Consider the following 18,496-nt stretch of genomic DNA (forward strand, 5'->3'; position numbering starts at 1 on the left):
GGGTAAATGAAGGCAACTAGTTCTAGTTAGTTCATGCCACCTAATAGAATAAGGAAAATTGCCTGATTCTTCGGTCAAAAGGTGAAAGTTGAAGGCAGATCCCGAATTATGAGACAGGAGTCTAAGACGTCAATCAATGTTAGGCTGGACTAGCCTGCCTCTTGACAGGAGCAGCAGTTAGCCCCACGCTTTAGCTAACTACTCTGCTAGCAAGCGCCAGCATCTGGAGTTCAGTGTAGGTATACAACCATGTGGATAATGAGCCGCAGGATCGTTGCATATCCGGGAGTGGATGGAGTGGTTTGGGTACTAAGTAACAGGAGCTCAAAGTCTTCCTTCATGCTCCGTTCCTTTGGAGGGACAGCGTATCTCTATTTGCTTTTTTAAGAAAAACGACGCAGTATATCTCGCCTTTGCTGGGAGAATTGGGAAGGCTTGCATTTTCATGTATTTAATGAAAGCTTAGCCTGGGGTGGGTGAGGGGAACACTTAGAGGGAGTGCAGAACTAGAGGAAATGGAGGCAGGAGCCACCCTCAGAAAGTATTGGTCGTTGAAGTGAGCAAGGACGTTAATGCCAAGCTGATGCTTGGCACTCTGCAAAGATAAGCAAAGCAGACGCGACATACTGCGAGACTGCTTAAGGAGATGGTTGGATGGCATCACCGATGCAATGGACAGGAGTTTGAGTAGGCTCCGGAAGCTGATGAACAGGGAAGCCTGGCTTGCTGCAGTCCATGGGGCGAACAGCCGGACACAACTGAACTGAAGGAGACAGGGCGATGAAGCCCTGGACCCAGGGTGCCTCGCCAGCGTCTCCTTTAATAGGCGGGGCCGGAACTGCCGCGAGTCCCAGGCTTTGTACGTGTCGGAGGCGGAGCCGCAGAAGGCCCTAGCAGCATGGCAGCTGGCGCAGCGGGCGCCTTGACGTTTTTGGATCAGGAGAGCCGAGTCCGAGCTGGGGGGGTCGGCAGTCTGCAAGTCCCGGCCCCGGTCACTATGGACAGTTTCTTTTTCGGTATTGAGGAAAGGAGGGGCTGAGGGTGGTGCTGGGTTAGAAGCAGGGCTGAGAAACGGCAATGCAGACGTGTGCACGCCGTGGCGGGCGGGATGGGGGGGGGGGGGTCGGGGGGGACGCTTCCCGCGGCAGCCTGAACCGGAGGGGAGAGCCAGGCTCCTGCCCTAGTTGTTCGGGGTGGGCCCGGGCCGAGCGCACCAGCGGTTCCTGACACGTGGCCGTGTGGATGGCCGGTTAGTCCATGACTGCAGGTGAACGGGATTTGGTAAAATGTCCTCCGCACACTGAAGCACATTCACACTGTTAACCTCTTCCAGGCTGTGAGCTCTCAGGCCACACCCGCTCTTTCACCTTCAAGGTGGAGGAAGAGGATGACGCGGAGCATGTGCTGGCTTTGACCATGGTAAGGGGCGGGGTAGGGGGAGTGGAGGTTAATTGGTTGACCTAAACAGGCTCTACTCGCGTGTCTATTCTTCCCCGCTCTACTGGGAGTCATCTACTCTGCTTAATCCCCACGTGGGGGCTCCCCTGGCCAGGCGATCCAGGGACCTCGGAGGCTGGGCAGGTTGTAGGGTAGATGTTTCCACTTGTGGTGTCCACCCTTATTGGGGGAGACTCCGAGGCCCTATATACCTTCCCAGCTCTGCCTCACCGAGGGGGCCAAAGATGAGTGTAATGTGGTAGAAGTCGTGGCACGGAACCATGACCACCAGGAGATCGCAGTCCCTGTGGCCAACCTCAAGTTGTCCTGCCAACCGATGGTGAGTTCCCTGGCCATACCTTGGGAGGCTGGGAGGTAGGAATTGAGGACTTCAGGACTTCTCGCAAGGTGGGGTGGGCTAGGAATGGGCCAGGCCTTCATCCTTGTCTTTCTCCCAGCTCAGTTTGGATGACTTCCAGCTCCAACCACCTGTAACCTTCCGCCTGAAGTCAGGTTCTGGCCCTGTGCGCATCACTGGGCGGCACCAGATTGGTGAGAATTTTCTCCTTTGCCTCCAGTAGACTCTCCATCTGGACTCCTACCCCACCCCAGCCATATCTCCCAGTGCAGTTCCCATACAGACCCTGGACTTTACTGCTACTGCTGCTGCTGCTAAGTCGCTTCAGTCGTGTCCAACTCTGTGCGACCCCTTAGACGGCAGCCCACCAGGCTCCGCCGTCCCTGGGATTCTCCAGGCAAGAGTATGGAGTGGGTTGCCATTGCCTTCTCCGTGGACTTTACTACTCCACTTTAAAGATCCTCCACTTTGCTACTCCAGCTGTTCTTCACGGAACCTACCCCAGCTTATCCAGCTCCACTGATGTGGACTCCTTTGAAAGTGAAAGTGAAAGTCACTCAGTCGTGTCCAACTCTTTGTGACCCCATGGACTGTAGCCCACCAGGCTTCTCTGTCCACGGAACTCTTCAGGCAGGAATACTGGAGTGGGTTGCCATTTCCTTCTGCAGGGGATCTTCCCGACCCAGGGATCAAACCCAGGTCTCCCACATTGCAGACAGACTCTTTACTGACTGAGCCACCAGGGAAGCCCTTTGACTCTTTGTTATCTAGTTTAGTATCTGAGGTTTTTCCCACCTAGGCCATAAGCTTTGGGAGGTCAGAGTCCCTGCAAGCCTAGAGCCACAGGGCATGAATAAATGACATGTAGTATGAAGGGGGTGTGGCTTTAACTTCTCTTCCTCCCTTGACTGCTTGTGTTCCAGTTACTATAAGCAATGATCTTTCTGAGGAAGAGAGTGAAGAAGATGGGAGTGAGGAGGAGGAAGCTGAGTTATGTCCTATCCTGCCTGCCAAGAAGCTGGGGCGCAGGCTCTAACACTCCCTGGTGAGTTGGAGGGGCCTGGGAAGGGACAGGAGGAGCATGTTTGGACATCAACACTGACCCCTGGTTTGCTCTCTTCAGGTCAGCTAGCTGCCTGCCACATGCACCAGGTTCCTGGACAAGTTTCAAGAACTTTGTATCTTCTCCATTGAAGAGGGTTGGGGGTGGGGGTCTTGGTCTGGTGCATGGAGAACGGGTGTCCCATTCTCCAAAGGACCCTGGTGTTCTAATCCTGTACTTCACCCCGAGCTTCCCTTTTCTCCAGGAGTGGGAGGAACTCTGAACTTCTATCCTGACCTTCTCTCCCCACTTGCCTGTGAGGTTGGAGGTCAGCATCTGAAGCTCAGGACTACACATTTTTAATATTTTTTACATTTTTGGATAAAGGTTGAAATAAAATGTGGATGAGGGGTTTTTTGCAGCTCATTTGTGTGGCTTCTTTCCCTCCTGGGGTGGCATTCCCCTAGGGACCACCAGGTGGCACTGTGGCAGCACAGAGGGTGGCCCTGGACCTGGGGAAGGGTGAGGAAATGTGGGATCCTGCTACTCCCAGAGCGCTGGGACTAGCCCAGCCCTGGGCCCCAGCTGCCTTCCTAGATGAGGACCTCCCAACACCAAGCCCCTTCCCAGTCGCTTGGTGGGGGAGGGCCATCCCAGGAGGTTATCAGCATCTAAACAAGGGGTCCGGGCCTCTGTCACCACTCAGGCTGATGGGCAGGGGGGCAGATAAGGGGGCTTAAGCAGCCTGAGGAATGTGCATCCCTGGCCCCATGAGGGGGCTCAGGCCCCAAGAGGACCTGTGAGGGGTAAGGTAGAGGCCAGTCTTTGCTCCTCCTACCAGTCATGCAGGCCATCTCTGAGCCAGCCTGGACCCTTAGAAACCTGATTCCAGGGGCCAGATGGAGGGGGCTGGCCAGATTGGGTGACAGGGAAACCAGAATCCGGGTGGCCTGGCATATGGGGGCAGAGAGGAGCCCCTGGGATTCAGCCTCCTGGGCTAAAGGGTTCCAGCCCCCTAGCCCTCCACCTGGTCTGGGGTGGGGGTGGAGGGGGCGGTTCTCTGGTGCCTGAATTCAGGTGGTTCTGGGGATTGGCTGCTGCTGTACCAGGAAGAGAAAGGGATGTACCTGGTGTGATCATGAGTGTGTATATGACCAAGTCTGAGGTCAGTAGTTCAGCAGCTGTGTTGATGGGGCAGGGGGGTCTCAATGCCCTACAAACAAACAAACAAAAGGTTACCTCCTGAGACAGCCTGGGGCCCGACATGCTGAGGAGGGACACAGAAGAGGGCCTGGTGGGGCCAGGCCCACTCCCTCCCATACTGGCTTCTGGGCAAATGAGTGAACAAATGGGAGGGGTCCCTGGATAACCAGAAGAGGTTGGCATTGGAGCAGGTGTTGGAAAGAGTGTTTCCACACCACAGAAAAGCACTCCCTTTTCAACACATCTCTGAAGGAGGTGCCCTTCTCCCTGTGGTGAGGAACAAACAGGTCCAGTGTTTAACTTCCCTTTTTCCTAGTTGAGGATAAAGGAAGATGATCCTTCTCTGTGTCGTAGTGGTCAGGGTCGCAGGCCTCTTTCTTTGCTGCAGGACTTTCCTGAAGTGCTTCCACCAGGAACACCGGGATGAAGAGGGCAGCCAGGATGGGACCATTCACCAACCGGAGGCAAGGGGTCGGGAGATAGAGGAGAAGGTGGAGTTGGCGCCCTCTGGTGGGAGAGGTTGAAACAGCTTGTGGCGGTGCAGCTCGCCGCGCCGCCTCTGTAGCGGCTCTAGGCGGGCGCCGCGGTGCAGGGGCCTACATACCCCGCCAGCGGTCTGCGCAACTAAGGCAGACTTCATTCGTTTGTTCGTTCATTCATTCACTGGAAGGGTTCCTGTTAGAACCCTTCCCTTCCTTCTCTCGTCTATCGCCTGCAAAGTCCTCGGCACGTGCTCGGATGAAGGTACGGTAGCCTGGCTGAGTGTAGGGAAAAGTCGGGGAATCCTTCCCAGCCGACATTTCTACCCGCTGCAAGTGGCCCCGCCCCAATATTTACCCCCCTCAACGCCGCTGATCGCTCATTGTGAGCCTTTCTAGTTTCTTGGCGGGTCTGCCCGCGGCCCTGGCCGGCACCAAGCACGCTCCTACCCGCGGTGGGGGCCCAATCCACATCCGCCTCATCTCGGAGTTTCTCGACCCGACGGGGCGCCCGAGGACTGAGCCGGGAATTGTTTTTTCTCCCTCCCCTCCCTCGCCTCTCCTCGATCCCCCTTTCTGCCCTCTCAGCGCACAGTAGGAGCGTTGCCCATTCATTTAGGCCTCTGAGCGCTGAGGGCTTACGCCGGGGTTTGCAGACTGCTGGAGGAGGGGCAAGACTGTATTTGGGGGGCAAAGGGGGACGACCAGACGGGGCCTAAAGTGCTTAACACAGTCTCTGCGATTTACATTTGAACAGTCGGCGGAGGGTCTGCCGCGTTTGAACGCCCGGCGCAGGCTGCGCGTGTTGGAGCGCAGGCGGCCCTCGCCGGTTGGTGTGGATTTGAGGGGCCCAGAGTGGGCCAGGGGCGGGGGCGGGGGGGGGGGCGACCGATGCGTTTGGAAAGAGGCTGAACGTGTGTGTTTGGGTCCTTGCAACGGTGTGTTTGCAGAGAGGGGCTATTTGTGTTGGCGAGAGGTGTGTGTTTGTGTTTGCAGGAGGCGAGGGACTCTGTGTGTGTGTATTTGTGTTTGAGGAGTGTGGGGGCGGCCGGGAAAGGTGGCCGGGCTGTCACTCAGCGATCAGGTTGACAGGCGCTCCCTCATCAGGGCCAGGGAGCTCTGATTGCAGATTCGAGGAAACAAAATAGCAATTGTAATTACGGGGCTTTGATAAGATAAAGGAAGGAGCAAGCCGGCCGGGAGGCGAGTAAGAGCAAGGGAGGAGGGAACGGCCTGCTGGGGCCCCGATGGAATATTTACATCTGTCATTCACTGGGGTGTGTCCTCGCAGTACCCGGCTCCTGATGCGGGGGTGTCCCTATTGACACCCCCTCCCCCATCTAGAGACGGGGATTTTTGAGGATATGAGAAGAATCCCCTCAAATGGACGAAGACCCAGCTGGGGGACGTTCTCAAAATGTAGAGGAATTCTGATCTGTAGAGGCCCCCGGGTAGAGGTTAGGGTGTGGGACTCAAATCCTGACGGTCCACACGTTTAGGCCCCGGATGGCCCATCTCTGGGGGAGAGTGAGGAGGGTGGATTAAGATCATTGAGGTTCAGCCCAGAACCTTCTGGGGGCTCCAAACCAGGGTTGAACTCTGGTCTGAGCCAGGTGCTCTAGTCTCCACCCCCTACTCTGGGGAAAGGCAGGTGCCCAGAGTGACATAGGTTCTGACTCCAGGACTACACATGCTAAGGATGGGCTGGATGCCCTGACCCCTGCTTGGGTCCTGCTCCTTGCTGTTCTCATCAGACTGTTTTCAGAGGGCTGGTCCCTGGTGAGAAGACCCTTTTCATCCTCTGCCTCTCCTCTCTCCACTTATTTATTAATACATACAAATAAACATATTCAAGGGCCTCCTAGGTGCAGGGCATGAGGTTAAGATGGTGAATATTTTGCCTGCTTGAATTAGTGTACCTGGGGATGTAGACACCCAACAACTTCTAAGACAGAGGAGCTTGAATGAAGGAGAAATGCTGGTCTAGGCTGTGGGTACAGGAGCCCACTTCCTTGTCTTCCTCCAGTGCCCACCTCCCAGTGGGGTTAAGAGGAGATGGTGCAGACAGACAGACTTTAGCAAATACATGTGCTCAATAAATGGTGGTGCTTATGATCCTTATCTGTTGGGAGGGTGGTGAAGGCAAGTAAGTCGCCCTGGGGAGGCCCCACATGCATTGAGGTCTAAATGCTCAGCCAGTTTCCCCATTATTCATTCATTGAATACAGAATTGCGGAACCCTGCCCTGCTCTCCTGAGCTAGTAAGATATGGTCCTTGCCTGGAGGTCTGGGTGGGAAAGAGCCACTTGAGGGAACAGACTCAAGTGGGTAACAGATGAGCTCAGGGAGTTTGCTTCTCTGGGGAGGGATGAGATCTTGGGACAAATCTCCCGATTCTGTTTCCCCATCTAGACCTTGCTCAGTGTTAGCACCATGGCTGGGAGTGGGAAAGGCAGGCCACAGAGAAAGGGGAGGTAGGAAGAACTTGGCTATGTTGCCTCTGGTCTCATGGTTTCCTGAGGCCACCCCAGCCCCTCCAGCCCAATCCCCAAGGACATGGGGGCTGGCAGTAGGGCAGGGGAGGTCTTGGGCAAGGGCAGCAGCCGGGCAAAGCATCAGTGGCTCCACCTGCTCCCCAGAAGTATCTGTCTCAGGGCATCTCTGCCCACCCAAGCTGCTCTCAAAGAAGCACCACAGCTCAGGGGTTCCTGAAGCCCCTGGAGGTAGCAAAGGGCGGCTGTGAAAGGCTTAGACAACTCATTACCTTGTTTGATACTTCCCCCTCCCCCAGCGTTGACAAAGCACCAGTCGAAGTTTAGTACACAGTAGGTGTGTAAATACCTGTTCAGTGCACAAATAATGGGACTCCGAGCAAAAAAGACTAGGCAACATTTTCTTTCCCAGGAAAAGCAGCTGAGGTTATTTTTGCGCCCACTACCTGCCGCTTTGGGGAGGGCATGGTGGTGGCAGTGACGGGTTTTCCGTATGGGTGGGCTCTCTCCTTTTTGGGTGGTGTGGTCAGGCTTCAGTCTAGCGTGTTGGGGGCGGGGTGGGGGGGAAGGAGCAGGGGTGATGGTGATAATGAGAGAAGGAAGCAGGAAGGGAGATGTTTCTCGATCTCAGGGCCTTCTTGGTGACTGAGCGAGGCAGGAGAGACCGGCAAGGCAGAGTACTCAGCAGAAAGATGGGGGTGATTGTCGGTTCTCGGTCGCACAGGCACGCACTGCCAGAGGAACGCGCATAACCGTTCACCCCAGTGTCAGCGCCTACTTGCAGGCGGCAGCCCCGGACAGACAGAGCACAGAGTAGGAGGCTCAGAGAGCCGCCGTCTAGCTTGAGGCTTAAGCGGACCGGGTCCCACGGTGCAGACCGGACGCCTTCCCACTCGGGCGCCCGGGGGGTCCAGGAAACCCCATCAGAGGGGCTCGGGACTCCACGGGGTGGGCGGCCCGACGCGCCCCCCCCATCCCCGCGCGCCTGGACCCCAAGAACGCACAAGGGGACAAGTCCGGGATGCAGAGAGGCGCCCAGACGGGCAGCCCCCGCCCCTTGCTGCGGGTCCCCAGACCCCTCCCCTCACCCAGACCCCCAATCCCCGACCCTCCGACCGCCCCGCCCCAGTCCGCCCCGCCCCCGCCCCGGGCTGCGTCCCGGCCCCCGCTCCCAGCTCCCAGCCCGGGGCTGCGGGCTCCGGCCGCCCGCCCCGCGCTCCCCCCTCGCGCCGGGTGCGGCGCCCCCCGCCCCCACCCCTCCCCCTCCCTTCCCACTTACCCACCCCCCCTGCCGGCCGGTTACCCTCCCTCCCGCTCCGGCTTCTCAGCAGCCAGCAGCCAACGGCTCCGGCTGCGGCGCAGAGGCACTCGGCGCGGCGCGGCGCGGCGCGGCGCGGCGAGCTCGACATTCCCTGGGACCCGCGGAGCCGCGTCCCGATCGCCCGGGCTCCCGCCCTCGAACCACCCTCTAGCCCCCCTCTGACGCCGCCGCCGCCCTCGGCTCGTCGGTCCGCTACCTCCCGCGAGCCGGCGAGATCCCGCCGGGGCTGTGCGTGCTCCCCGGCCGCGCGCCATGGGCAGCCCCCGCTCGGCGCTGAGCTGCCTGTGAGTACCGCCGCCCCGCGCCCCCGGCCGCGCGCCCGCCCGCCCGCCCGCCGCTCACCCCGCGCCCCTCTCTCCCCGCCCGCTTTTGTCTCCCACAGGCTGTTGCACTTGCTGGTTCTCTGCCTCCAAGCCCAGGTAAGGCGCATTGCGCCGGGGCCGGCGGGGCACGCCGGGGGGCGAGGTCGGGCAGGCCGGGGCAGGAGGACTGACCCCGCTGTCGCGCGGCTGGCTGGAAGGGCTGGGAAGCATCTTAGGACTGCAACCCCTAACTATCCCGAGGAGGGGTTAAGGACCAGAGAGGTAGCGCCGGCCTCAGGTCACACAGCCTGTGAGTGGCGCGAGGCTAGAACCCGAGGTTTCGGAGTCTGGCGCTGTCTTCCACGCCTCCCAGCCAGGTGGGGGTGGTTGGGGAACTCGGCGGGCAGCCACTCCCGGCCGTGCGGAGGAAGGGGGCATTCGGGGCCAGGGGGTGTTCGATGTCAGAGGTCCGGTGACTGCCTCAGGGACCCTCTCCGCGGCTCTCTGGGGGGACTTGCCGCGAGTCTGGCCGAAAGATCAGGTGCCCGGGTCTTCTGTGGTCTCAACATTTGCTCCGTGAATTTGTCTTTATAAATGTCAGGGGTCGGGCCGCGCTGCCTCCCGACTTAAAAGCGCCCTGCTCTTCTAGGAAGGCCCGGGCGGGGGGCCTGCGCTGGGCAGGGAGCTCGCTTCCCTGTTCCGAGCTGGCCGGGAGTCCCAGGGTGTTTCCCAACAGGTGGGTCCAGATCCTTCCCCATCCCGGGCGCATCCATGCTAGACTGGGTCTGTCCGACTTTCCTGGGTGGGGTGGGGGTGGTCCGAACTGGCATGTTGGGGGGACCCCAGCCCCTGCCGGCTGCTTGGGGCAGTGGAGGGAGGTGCCGGGTGATGGGGGCCACTCGGGCCCCTGGGCAGGGTAGCATTATAATGGCGTGTTGTGTATTTTTCAATTTCCTAAAGGTAACTGTTCAGTCCTCACCTAATTTTACACAGCATGTGAGGGAGCAGAGCCTGGTGACAGATCAGCTCAGCCGCCGTCTCATCCGGACCTACCAACTCTACAGCCGCACCAGCGGGAAGCACGTGCAGGTCCTGGCCAACAAGCGCATCAACGCCATGGCAGAAGATGGGGACCCGTTCGGTAAGGAGCTGCACTGCGCTGGGGTTAAGGTAGCCTGAGGAGCGCGCCCCTTGCTCGTCCCCAGGCTGGCCTGCTGTGACGGGACCCAGCAGTCGCATCTGCGTTGAGCTGAGGCCTGCAGGCTCCCCAGCTCAGAAGGGAAGGAGTTAAGGCCACAAAGCATCTTGGGGGTCAGCTGGAGAAGAGAGGGCTGGGGAAGGGACCCCAGGGAGTACTTGGCCCATAGGTGCCCTTTCCTGCCCAGCAGATGAATGAATCCAGGAATCTCCCTTTCCACCTCCCCCTCTCATACACCTCCCCACTGCAGGTGGAGGCAGAGGGTTCAGGGGGAGGGGGCCCAGGTTTAAGGGAAGCTCTTGAAAGAGGATATGTCACCAGGGCCCACAAAAGGAGAGTGGGAAAGAGAAGGGAGAGAAATCCCCTCAACTCTCCCAAGTTGGGGGTGCGGTATACTGCGAACCTTAAATACTTTGATCAGGAGGGTCAATTACACATGGGGACTAGGCTAGGAAAGGGGCCTTCCCCACTTCACTTGTCCAGGAACCCAGGCGGTCGGTCAGAGCGGGGCTCCTGGCTCCCGGTGGGGTGGTGAGTGCAGGGAGCTACTGTGGGGTGGAGAGGCTGAGGACTGATTGATTTCTAAAACATTCAATATTCCTGCCTTGAAACAAGGCCAATTTCCAGAGTCCTGGATGTACCAAGAGAAAAGCAAGTCCTCTGGGCGGCTGGTGTTGTTTTTAGAGAGCGATTATTGTGAGTTTAAAAACCTTTAAATAATGACCAAGTTAAACAAGCATGAAAGGAGAGGGGAAGACTCTATTAAAATGTAATAAAAAGGTGAAGCATTTTAAGAGCTAAGAAGAAAAATGAAGAATGATATAAAACAGAAAAAGAACGAGCCTTTTTTTCAGATGTGGAGTTTGAAAGGAGTTGCAAGTCTGTAAATGTTAAAAGAGAGGTTCAAGATTGTTCTCTATGAATCTCTGGAGAGACCCCCGCGTCTGGCAGAGCGATTAAAACTCTTCTTACTTTCACCTTTTTTAACATTTCCTGAATACTTTCTCCTCTTCTCGAGCCAGTTTGGGGGATCGAGTATGTCTCGCTGCATTTTTTCTGCATCGACGTAGCTAACTTCCCTTCAAAGCTGGAGAAGGAGACATAATTTTCCTGGGATAAATCTGTCACTGGGGTGGAAGAATAGGTTTGAAAATGTTAAGCTTTCCAAAAGCCCGGTCGGGAAAGCCGCTGTAAACTGCCGCCCCAGCTCCCCAGCTCCATCCAGGAAGGAGAGTGGGGGCTTTCTGTGGTGGGGGTGGGGGCGGCCTGCCTGGTGGCCGAGCTCCCCCGCTGGGCTGGCAGGGCCAGCCTGCCGTCCCTTTGTCCCTTCAAACTGGCTGCTCGTTGCCCTTCTCAGCTTCCAAGGAAAGGGAATGAATGCCTGGCTCCTCCTGGGTTTGCTCCATTGGAGCAAATGGTCCAGCATCCTTGGGGTTTGGGGAGGGAAGAAGACGCTAAGCTGGTCATGGGGGGATTCATCTTCAGACATCAGAGGTCTGATGCCCACTTCTCTTCTTACAGTTATAGGAGGCTTCCAAGGTTCCCTGGTCCCTGCCTGGTGGGCAGGAACAGGAGCTGGAGGACCCAAGAGCAAAGGCTTAGGGTGTATAGCCAGGACAGGTAGAATCTGGGGGAGAATGGCAGAGAATTCCCGGGGGCTTCCTTATGGGCCCCAGGAAGGGACAGAGGGCTCCATTCCTTTTTGCCTTGTTTGGTCAGACCCCTCTCTTCTCCAGTTGGTGTCCTTCTTCACCCTTAAAAAATAGTTGCTCCTTGCCCTGAAAAGCAGAACAGGAAAGGGATGGGCAGACTGGCTGGATCCAAGAGGAGCTGGGTGGGAGGAGAGGTGACAGCTGCATTTCCCTGGCTGACTTGGAGCCAGACTGGGGACTTGGCTACTGGGTCCCAGCTCTATGCTTCTGCAAAGGGAGGCAGGCAGTCACAGGCTGGGTGGTGAGGGCTGCCTTGCTGACCTGTGCCCATCACCTCCCATTAGTTTCAGGGTCAGAGAAGGTGCCGCCTTGTCAGAATAAGCTGGGAGGTAGCCCTGGGAGTCCCCAGACTTCCTTCTCAAGGAGGTAGAAGGCTGAAGGAGGGAGGGCAGGAGATCTAGCCCCTTTGGTTCCATCCTAAACAGCTAAGTTGGTCCCCACTCTCAAAGGGAGGAGTTGTGCAGAGAGTGGGTAAGGGCCAGGGCTTCTGTGGCAAGCTGGTTGTCTAAGGGAAGAGGTAAGAAGGCACAGGATTCAGCTCCCTGTCTCCTGGCTCTTGAGAGGCAAGCACACATAATTTTCTCTTCTCCTCCCCTACAGAAAGTGTTTGGTCACTGGGGTAAGAAGCCCAGTGATGCTAGAGGGGGTGCAAGAGAAAAGACTATTGAGTTACTGATTTCTGAACACTGAGGCTGGGGTCTGGGGTGACTAGGAAGTATGGGGAAGAGATAGTATCCTCCTAGCTGGTGTCTGAGGTTATAGGAAAGCAGCCAGCCGTAGGCTGTGTGTGGAGGGAGAGCTGTCCTCATCCCTGTCACCTTCTCAGCAGAGCCGGGGTGGAGGGCGGGAGATGTGGGGTGGGGCAGGGTGGAGTGGGTTGGGGTGGAGGGTGTCTGGGGATGGCCAAGGCTGTGGGTTGGAACCCAAGGTATCAGAAGCAAGAGAGAGTGCTTTCGTGTTTGATCTCAGGAATGGAGGTCACCACTGCACCTGGATGTTTGTAATAATCTGTGAGGCACATACGTATAATATTTTGAGTTGGAAGAATCCTCATAGATCTTTTGATTGGCAGTGGAATTCTAGTCAAATTAAATTTTACTTGAAGCCTCGACACAAAAGTCATTACTGTCTGGTTATAAAAGAGGATCTTCAGTTTGATGGCTTTAAGACCCCTCTGCATAAACCAGTTCAGATACCATGATCTCATCCATTCCCCCTCTGTAAACCCAGGCGAGGGGCTGGAAGCCCAGAAAGGGGACTTGACCTTTCCAGGGTTGCACAGCATATTAGTGGCTGGAGCCCACGGCCTGGGCATCTGGCCCTTGGAGCAGCTGCTTCTGGGATGGGCCAGCTGGGGTAGGGGCATGGAGCACTGGAGGTCAGGAAGCTGCCAATAACCACCCCCACCCCACCCCAACCTTTCCTGACAGCAAAGCTCATTGTGGAGACAGACACCTTCGGGAGCCGGGTTCGAGTACGAGGAGCTGAGACAGGCCTCTACATCTGCATGAACAAGAAGGGGAAATTGATTGCCAAGGTGAGGTCCTAGAAAGAAGTGAGGGACTGGCTGGGGCCTGGGGAGCAGGCTGGGCTGGCTGAGCTCCTCCAGGATCCCAACAAGGTGGGCAGAGAGGCCGAGGGCCACCTTGGGGTTACCTAATGATTGGGGGGGGGGAGGTGGAGGAGGTAAGGGGGGAGGTAACTGAGAGATGAAAAGCTATAAAGGCAAAGGAGGGAGAAGGAAGGCTAGGGAAGGGGCTGGGGAGGGGGTGTCGGTAAATTCCATATATCTTTTTAACAAATCGCCAAATTGCTTTGCTATTATGTCCAATTACATGGTACCAGCATTTGGAATGTTCAGTAAGCCGAGGGCCCAACCCCTCAGCCGAGCTCTGAAATGGCCCCATTAGTCACGGCTCCTCTCCAGCCTCGAGCTCCCCGCTTCCCTGGCTTCTGGGGCCTGGGGCTCAGCATCTCTTCACCAGCCTTCCCTCCCCCATAGGGTGGTGGCCCTGGGGCTGTAGGTCAGCATCCTGAGATGGCTGAGGGGGGCAGGTGGGGAAACGGGTGCTAGCAGCTTGGGCCAGACTGGTGGGCAGAAGGCCAGGGTGGGCAGGGGCTGGGCCCCCTCTCGGCCCCTCTGTGTTGGGGCCCAGCCTCTCTGTAGACAGCCATGTGTCACTGCTACCCAGGAGGACAGGAAGTTGCCGGGTGGGCTGTGAGTTGTGAGGGATTAGAGAGCGGGTGCCCACCCTGCCATCTGCTGGGGTGCCCACCTGCTGTCTGGGGCCGCCTGCCCTCTGCCTAGGATGGGAGGGGGCTCCGGACAGAGCCAGGTGACACCGTGTCTGCCCCCCACCCTGCAGAGCAACGGCAAAGGCAAGGATTGCGTGTTCACGGAGATCGTGCTGGAGAACAATTACACGGCCCTGCAGAACGCCAAGTACGAGGGCTGGTACATGGCCTTCACGCGCAAGGGTCGACCCCGCAAGGGCTCCAAGACCCGGCAGCACCAGCGCGAAGTCCACTTCATGAAGCGGCTGCCCCGCGGCCACCACACCACCGAGCAGAGCCTGCGCTTCGAGTTCCTCAACTACCCGCCTTTCACGCGCAGCCTGCGCGGCAGCCAGAGGACTTGGGCCCCCGAGCCCCGATAGGCCCTGCCGGCCCCTCCCCGCCGCTCCCCGCCCAGGTTTCCTCTTTGCAGGACGAGGTCTGCGCTACTGAAGGCTGGGGAGGAGCCTGGGGAGGAGCCGGGAGAGCCCTGGGCTCTAGTTGTGGATAATTGTTTGCTGTTGGGTTTTTTTTGTTGTTGTTTTGTTTTGTTTTTTTAAACAAAAGAGAGGCTTTATTTTTGTATTCCACTAAGCTGTTGTGTCTGACTTCTTCACTCTCACCTAGGCTGGTGAGTGGCCTAGACTGGGATTCTGGCGGGGGTTTTCCTGGGGGTGGGGGGCCTTTTCTCATCCCGCATAGGTGCTCCTGGGACCCCAGCAGTTGCAAGGCAAGACTACTAGACGGTCGGGGGCTCCTCTGAACCCCTAGGTGGGGGCAGAGAGGAAAGGGACTGGAACTTTAGGTCAGGTCTTTCAAGAGCAGGTGTCAGTGGAGGATGGTTGTGTACTAGCTGCTATTAAATGACTGAAATACTTATTTAATTGTATTAAAAACGTGTGTTGGAGAGTGGGTCCTGCTGGGGTCAGCCCCCTCCCCCTGTGCTGCTCCAGGCGGCAGGCGGCTGAGACCCGCAGCGAATCAGGCAGCAGCTCTGACTGGAGCTTCGCTTCCACCTAAGGATCCACACCTGTTACTGGAGGGGTTTTCCTGGGAGAACAGAAACAGGGAAAGGGGCAGGAAGAGGCTCTTAACTGGTCTTGGGGCCTCTCAGTCATGGACTCTTAATCGGAGCTGATGGTAACACTTCCCCAGGCCATCTCTGGGTCAGAAATGATGACTCTGCTAGGACTGGAGCAAATCATGGATTCAGTGGGTCCTTTAAAAAGTACCTTTCTGTGTGCCTTGGTGTGTGGGGGAACTAGTGCCTGCGCTAGTTCTGAGTATCAGACTCCAGAAGATGCAAGAAAAGAGCAACTGCCAGGGTCCAAGGTAGGGGTATGTTGTGTGGGGGTGGGGTATGTTGTGTGGGGGTGGGGTGGGTGGGGTAGGGCACCACAACGCTGGTGCTGTCATTTGCGACCTGAAACAAAGTGTTCACTTTGGGATATTTAGTTAGAAAGCTGTGAAGGTGCTGAGCAGAAGGTGCTGAGTTCAGATGTTGCAAAAGAGCCCAGGAGACTGAGGTCCAGGGAGAGGCTGCCAACTTTGGAGAGACCAGGCCTAAAAGGAGATGAACTGGGATTGTGGGGGAAGGGAAGCTACAAATCTAGAGCAGAACTCGAACTCTGGGCAGGAGGAGAAGCAGCAGGTGGTGTGTCAGAAGGACTAGCCTGTGAGGAAGGACTGCTGTGGAGGAAGGAAGACCAGGTCATGCCATGGCAGTGGTAGAGCAGGTCATTCACAGCATGGGTAAGAGAATTCGCCTGTGGTGGGTGGAGGGGTGGGTTCTCAGAGGTGCAGCTGTGAGATTGGCATCCCACCACCCTGAGCAGAGCCCAAGCCCAGAGGCCGCAGATCTCCTGAGGTCAGAGCTGGCCCAGCCATCATAACTGAGGCCTCTCATTCTGGCTACTTATGCTGCCTTCTTTGAGCTGGTCCCACAGCCCAGTTAGTGGACCAGTCCAGAAACCTCTTTCCTCTGCGTCTCGGTTCTTTGGTGCTTTTGGTTGGAGGGCAACCCAAGGCTTCCTGACCATGTGGGTCTCTCAGAGTTGCAGCTGCAAGTCCCAGGCTCAGGCCATCCAGGTGGATCAGGAATCCCAGGGCTCAGTGGGAAGCCTTGGAGTAGAGAGGCTGGGGTACCATGGGACCTCTTCAGACCTGCTATGGGGGTGCAGGCTTCTGGATAGAGTAGATTTCTCTCAGTGCACAGGTACCAGGGACGTGGGGACCTCTCTTCCAGCTCCCCCAGCTCTTAGTGCCTCCCCTTCTGCTTCATCCCCTCCCCTCCCCCTTTAATTAATTCTGGGTGAGCAGCCTGGCTTTATTGTGCAAGGAGCTGGGGTCTCACTGTGGGAAAAGTCACACCTTCTGAGCAGCTTCTGATGCCATGCAAATGAAGAGACCGTCCAGGAAACGCTTTCATCTGCACGGCCGCCTGTCCAGCCCCCAGCCCAGTAATTACCCACATTTCATTTGTTTGAGAGCAATTCCTGGGAGAAACCACAGGGTAGGAGGGAGTCTAGAGGGTGAATGGAATGCCAGGCTGTCCCTGCCTGTGATCCTGGGACCCGGCTGGGCCAAGGTGGTCACCAGCTAGGCCAAAGCTACCCTGAAGTCCCCTGGCTAGGGATGCCTGAGTGCTCCAGGGTTGTGGGGTGGAACTGTGCCATGGTTGTGACAAGGGAGAAGTGGGTTGTCCAGAGAGCTGAACCTGCCTCCTGGAGAAGGGAGAGATGGCTGGTGGAGGAGTAGAGGTGGACAGGAAGGTGGTGATATGATCCTTGAGGTGGCCTGGGGCTTTGGGAAGGAGTTGACTCCCAGCAGGATGCCTGACAAGGGACCCTGGGGAGCTGATGCCAGAGCAATGGGGCAGAGATGGGCCAGAGCACCCACCACCTTGTTTATCTTTGCATTGCTGCCTCCACAGAACCCTCACTAATAGGGTTTTACAGCCCACTCAAGCTGCAACTGGCCAAGAATCAATCATTACCGGCACTTAGTGGTTTGATAGTTAACAGCCTGAACTGAAGCCAAACTGGTTGTTAACTGTGATAACAACTGATTTCAAGGGGTTATTGCCGGCCCAATATGCTCAGCCCATTTATTTCGGGGAAAACAAGCAGGGAGCTGTTGCAAAGCCCAGAAAAGGGAGGAGGACTGGGTTTTTCTGCAGCCAAAAGGCCTGCCGCTCTGTCTCGGAGTGGGTGCTGGCTGTGAGAGTCCTGGGGCCTGGCTGAGGCATGCATGGAGGCCTGCCTGCCAGAATTCACTGAGGATCTGTGCATGGGTCTGGGTGATCCCCTCAGGTTCTTCCTTCTTTCCAGCTTTCACCTCACTCTGATTTCCCATGTCCCCTTTCCTCCTCTTCTTACAGCAGTGATCCCCATGAGGCCCTAACATGGACAGCTCTCCATGAGGAGGAGCCCAGGCCTAGTGGCCAGGCCTCTGCTTGTCCCCACTCAGCAGGCAGGGCTGGACCTTTTTACCCATTCCTTCCCACCTGGGGCTTCCAGAGCCTAGCCCAGTCCAAGCTAGAACTTTGCCTTTCATTTCAAAGCCAGTGTTGACTCCACCCAAACCTTGACTAGAAAGGATACATGAGAGGCCTCTCCTCTCACTCCACCAGGTCCTGTCCATCCCCACCTGCTACCCTCAGCTGAATGGCCACTGGTGAGGCTATGGCCAAGCAAACTTCTAGAAAGCTGCTGCAGCAAAGGACCCCAGGAGTTCTCCACCTTCTACAGATTAGACAATCTGAGGCCCAGAAGTCACAGAGCCAGCATGAAAACTAGTATGAAAAAGTCAGGTTTTAACTCCCAGACCCAGGCTGCCTCTTGAGGACTGCGGGTCTTTTTCTAATTCATTTATTCTAGTCACATTCATTGAGTGCCTATTACATGCCAGGCTCTGTTCTAGGTAGATGGGACAGAGCTGGAAATAAGAGACAAACCTCTGTTATTATGGAGCTCATAGTCTAGTAGGAGGGTGGAGGGTGGGGTGAGAACAAACAGTGTATAGTTTATCAGACCCTGACAATCCCTACAGAGAAAAACAGAGGGAATGCGTGTGGAAGGCAGGGCAGGGTCATGGCAACGTTAAGTAGGGTGGTCAGAGAAGACCTCGCTCAAAACCTAGTGCTTAGGCAGACACCTGATGGCACTAAGATCTGCACCTGTCTGGGGGCGGAGCCTTCCGGGTAGAGGGACCAGCAAGTACAAGCTTAGAGTGTTGGGGCAGAGGAGCGAGGCCAGTGTGGCTGGAGCAGAATGAAGGCAGGGTACAGGTACATTGTGGGTAGTGTGAGTGTAGTCAGGCAGGAGGATGACGGAAGCTGCAGTGACACGTAGAAGAGGTGGTGGTGAAGGCAGGTCATGTAGGGCCCTGGAAAAGACTCATCTTTAGCCTGCATGAGACAGCAAACCGCTGGTGGGGTTTTGAGCACTAGAATGACATGATCTGAATTCTTAAGTACGTTTTTTATTTGGGTTTCGTTGCTTTACCGTGTTGTGTTAGTTTCTCCTGTAAAGCAAACGGAATCAGCTATGCATGTGTGTTAGTCGGTCAGTCTTGTCCGACTCTTTGCTATCTCCATAGACTATTGCCCGCCAGGCTCCTCTGTCCATGAAATTCTCCAGGCAAGAATACTGGGGTTGGTAGCCATTTCCTTCTCCAG

At 56.7% G+C, this 18,496-nt stretch overlaps 2 protein-coding genes across 4 annotated transcripts; both read left to right on the plus strand.

Moving 5' to 3' along the window:
* The first annotated feature begins 855 nt into the window (after nt 1-855).
* Nucleotides 856-3,258, plus strand: NPM3 (nucleophosmin/nucleoplasmin 3). The gene is made up of 6 exons (XM_043475646.1): nt 856-1,016; nt 1,334-1,419; nt 1,658-1,777; nt 1,896-1,989; nt 2,719-2,840; nt 2,919-3,258. Exons 1-5 carry the CDS (start codon nt 899-901, stop codon nt 2,829-2,831), a joined length of 531 nt encoding a protein of 176 aa, XP_043331581.1. The 5' UTR covers nt 856-898; the 3' UTR covers nt 2,832-2,840; nt 2,919-3,258.
* Nucleotides 3,259-4,649: 1,391 nt separating this feature from the next.
* FGF8 (fibroblast growth factor 8) lies at nt 4,650-14,408 on the plus strand. 3 transcript variants are annotated; one of them, XM_043475972.1, is made up of 6 exons: nt 8,361-8,616; nt 8,715-8,751; nt 9,284-9,370; nt 9,595-9,775; nt 12,975-13,081; nt 13,911-14,408. In XM_043475972.1, the coding sequence occupies exons 1-6, from the start codon at nt 8,585-8,587 to the stop codon at nt 14,199-14,201; spliced, it is 735 nt and encodes a 244-aa protein (XP_043331907.1). In that variant the 5' UTR covers nt 8,361-8,584; the 3' UTR covers nt 14,202-14,408. The 3 variants fall into 3 exon arrangements, with proteins under 3 accessions (XP_043331909.1, XP_043331907.1, XP_043331908.1); XM_043475973.1 differs by having other exon boundaries at nt 8,585-8,616; nt 9,628-9,775; nt 13,911-14,369; XM_043475974.1 differs by lacking the exons at nt 8,361-8,616; nt 9,284-9,370 and adding an exon at nt 4,650-4,784 and having other exon boundaries at nt 9,628-9,775.
* The last annotated feature ends 4,088 nt before the right edge of the window (nt 14,409-18,496 follow it).

Source organism: Cervus canadensis, chromosome 8 (assembly GCF_019320065.1).
Source record: "Cervus canadensis isolate Bull #8, Minnesota chromosome 8, ASM1932006v1, whole genome shotgun sequence".
In the NCBI taxonomy this organism is placed as follows: Eukaryota; Metazoa; Chordata; class Mammalia; order Artiodactyla; family Cervidae; genus Cervus; species Cervus canadensis.

Excerpts from the sequence above, each read along its gene's own strand:
- NPM3 (XM_043475646.1), top strand. The coding sequence starts at position 899 with ATGGCAGCTGGCGCAGCGGGCGCCTTGACGTTTTTGGATCAGGAGAGC. Across the intron at positions 1,017-1,333 it reads TATGGACAGTTTCTTTTTCG|GCTGTGAGCTCTCAGGCCAC; the intron begins GTATTGAGGAAA and ends AACCTCTTCCAG. Across the intron at positions 1,420-1,657 it reads ATGTGCTGGCTTTGACCATG|CTCTGCCTCACCGAGGGGGC; the intron begins GTAAGGGGCGGG and ends ATACCTTCCCAG.
- FGF8 (XM_043475972.1), top strand. The coding sequence starts at position 8,585 with ATGGGCAGCCCCCGCTCGGCGCTGAGCTGCCT. Across the intron at positions 8,617-8,714 it reads CGCTCGGCGCTGAGCTGCCT|GCTGTTGCACTTGCTGGTTC; the intron begins GTGAGTACCGCC and ends TGTCTCCCACAG. Across the intron at positions 13,082-13,910 it reads AGGGGAAATTGATTGCCAAG|AGCAACGGCAAAGGCAAGGA; the intron begins GTGAGGTCCTAG and ends CCCACCCTGCAG.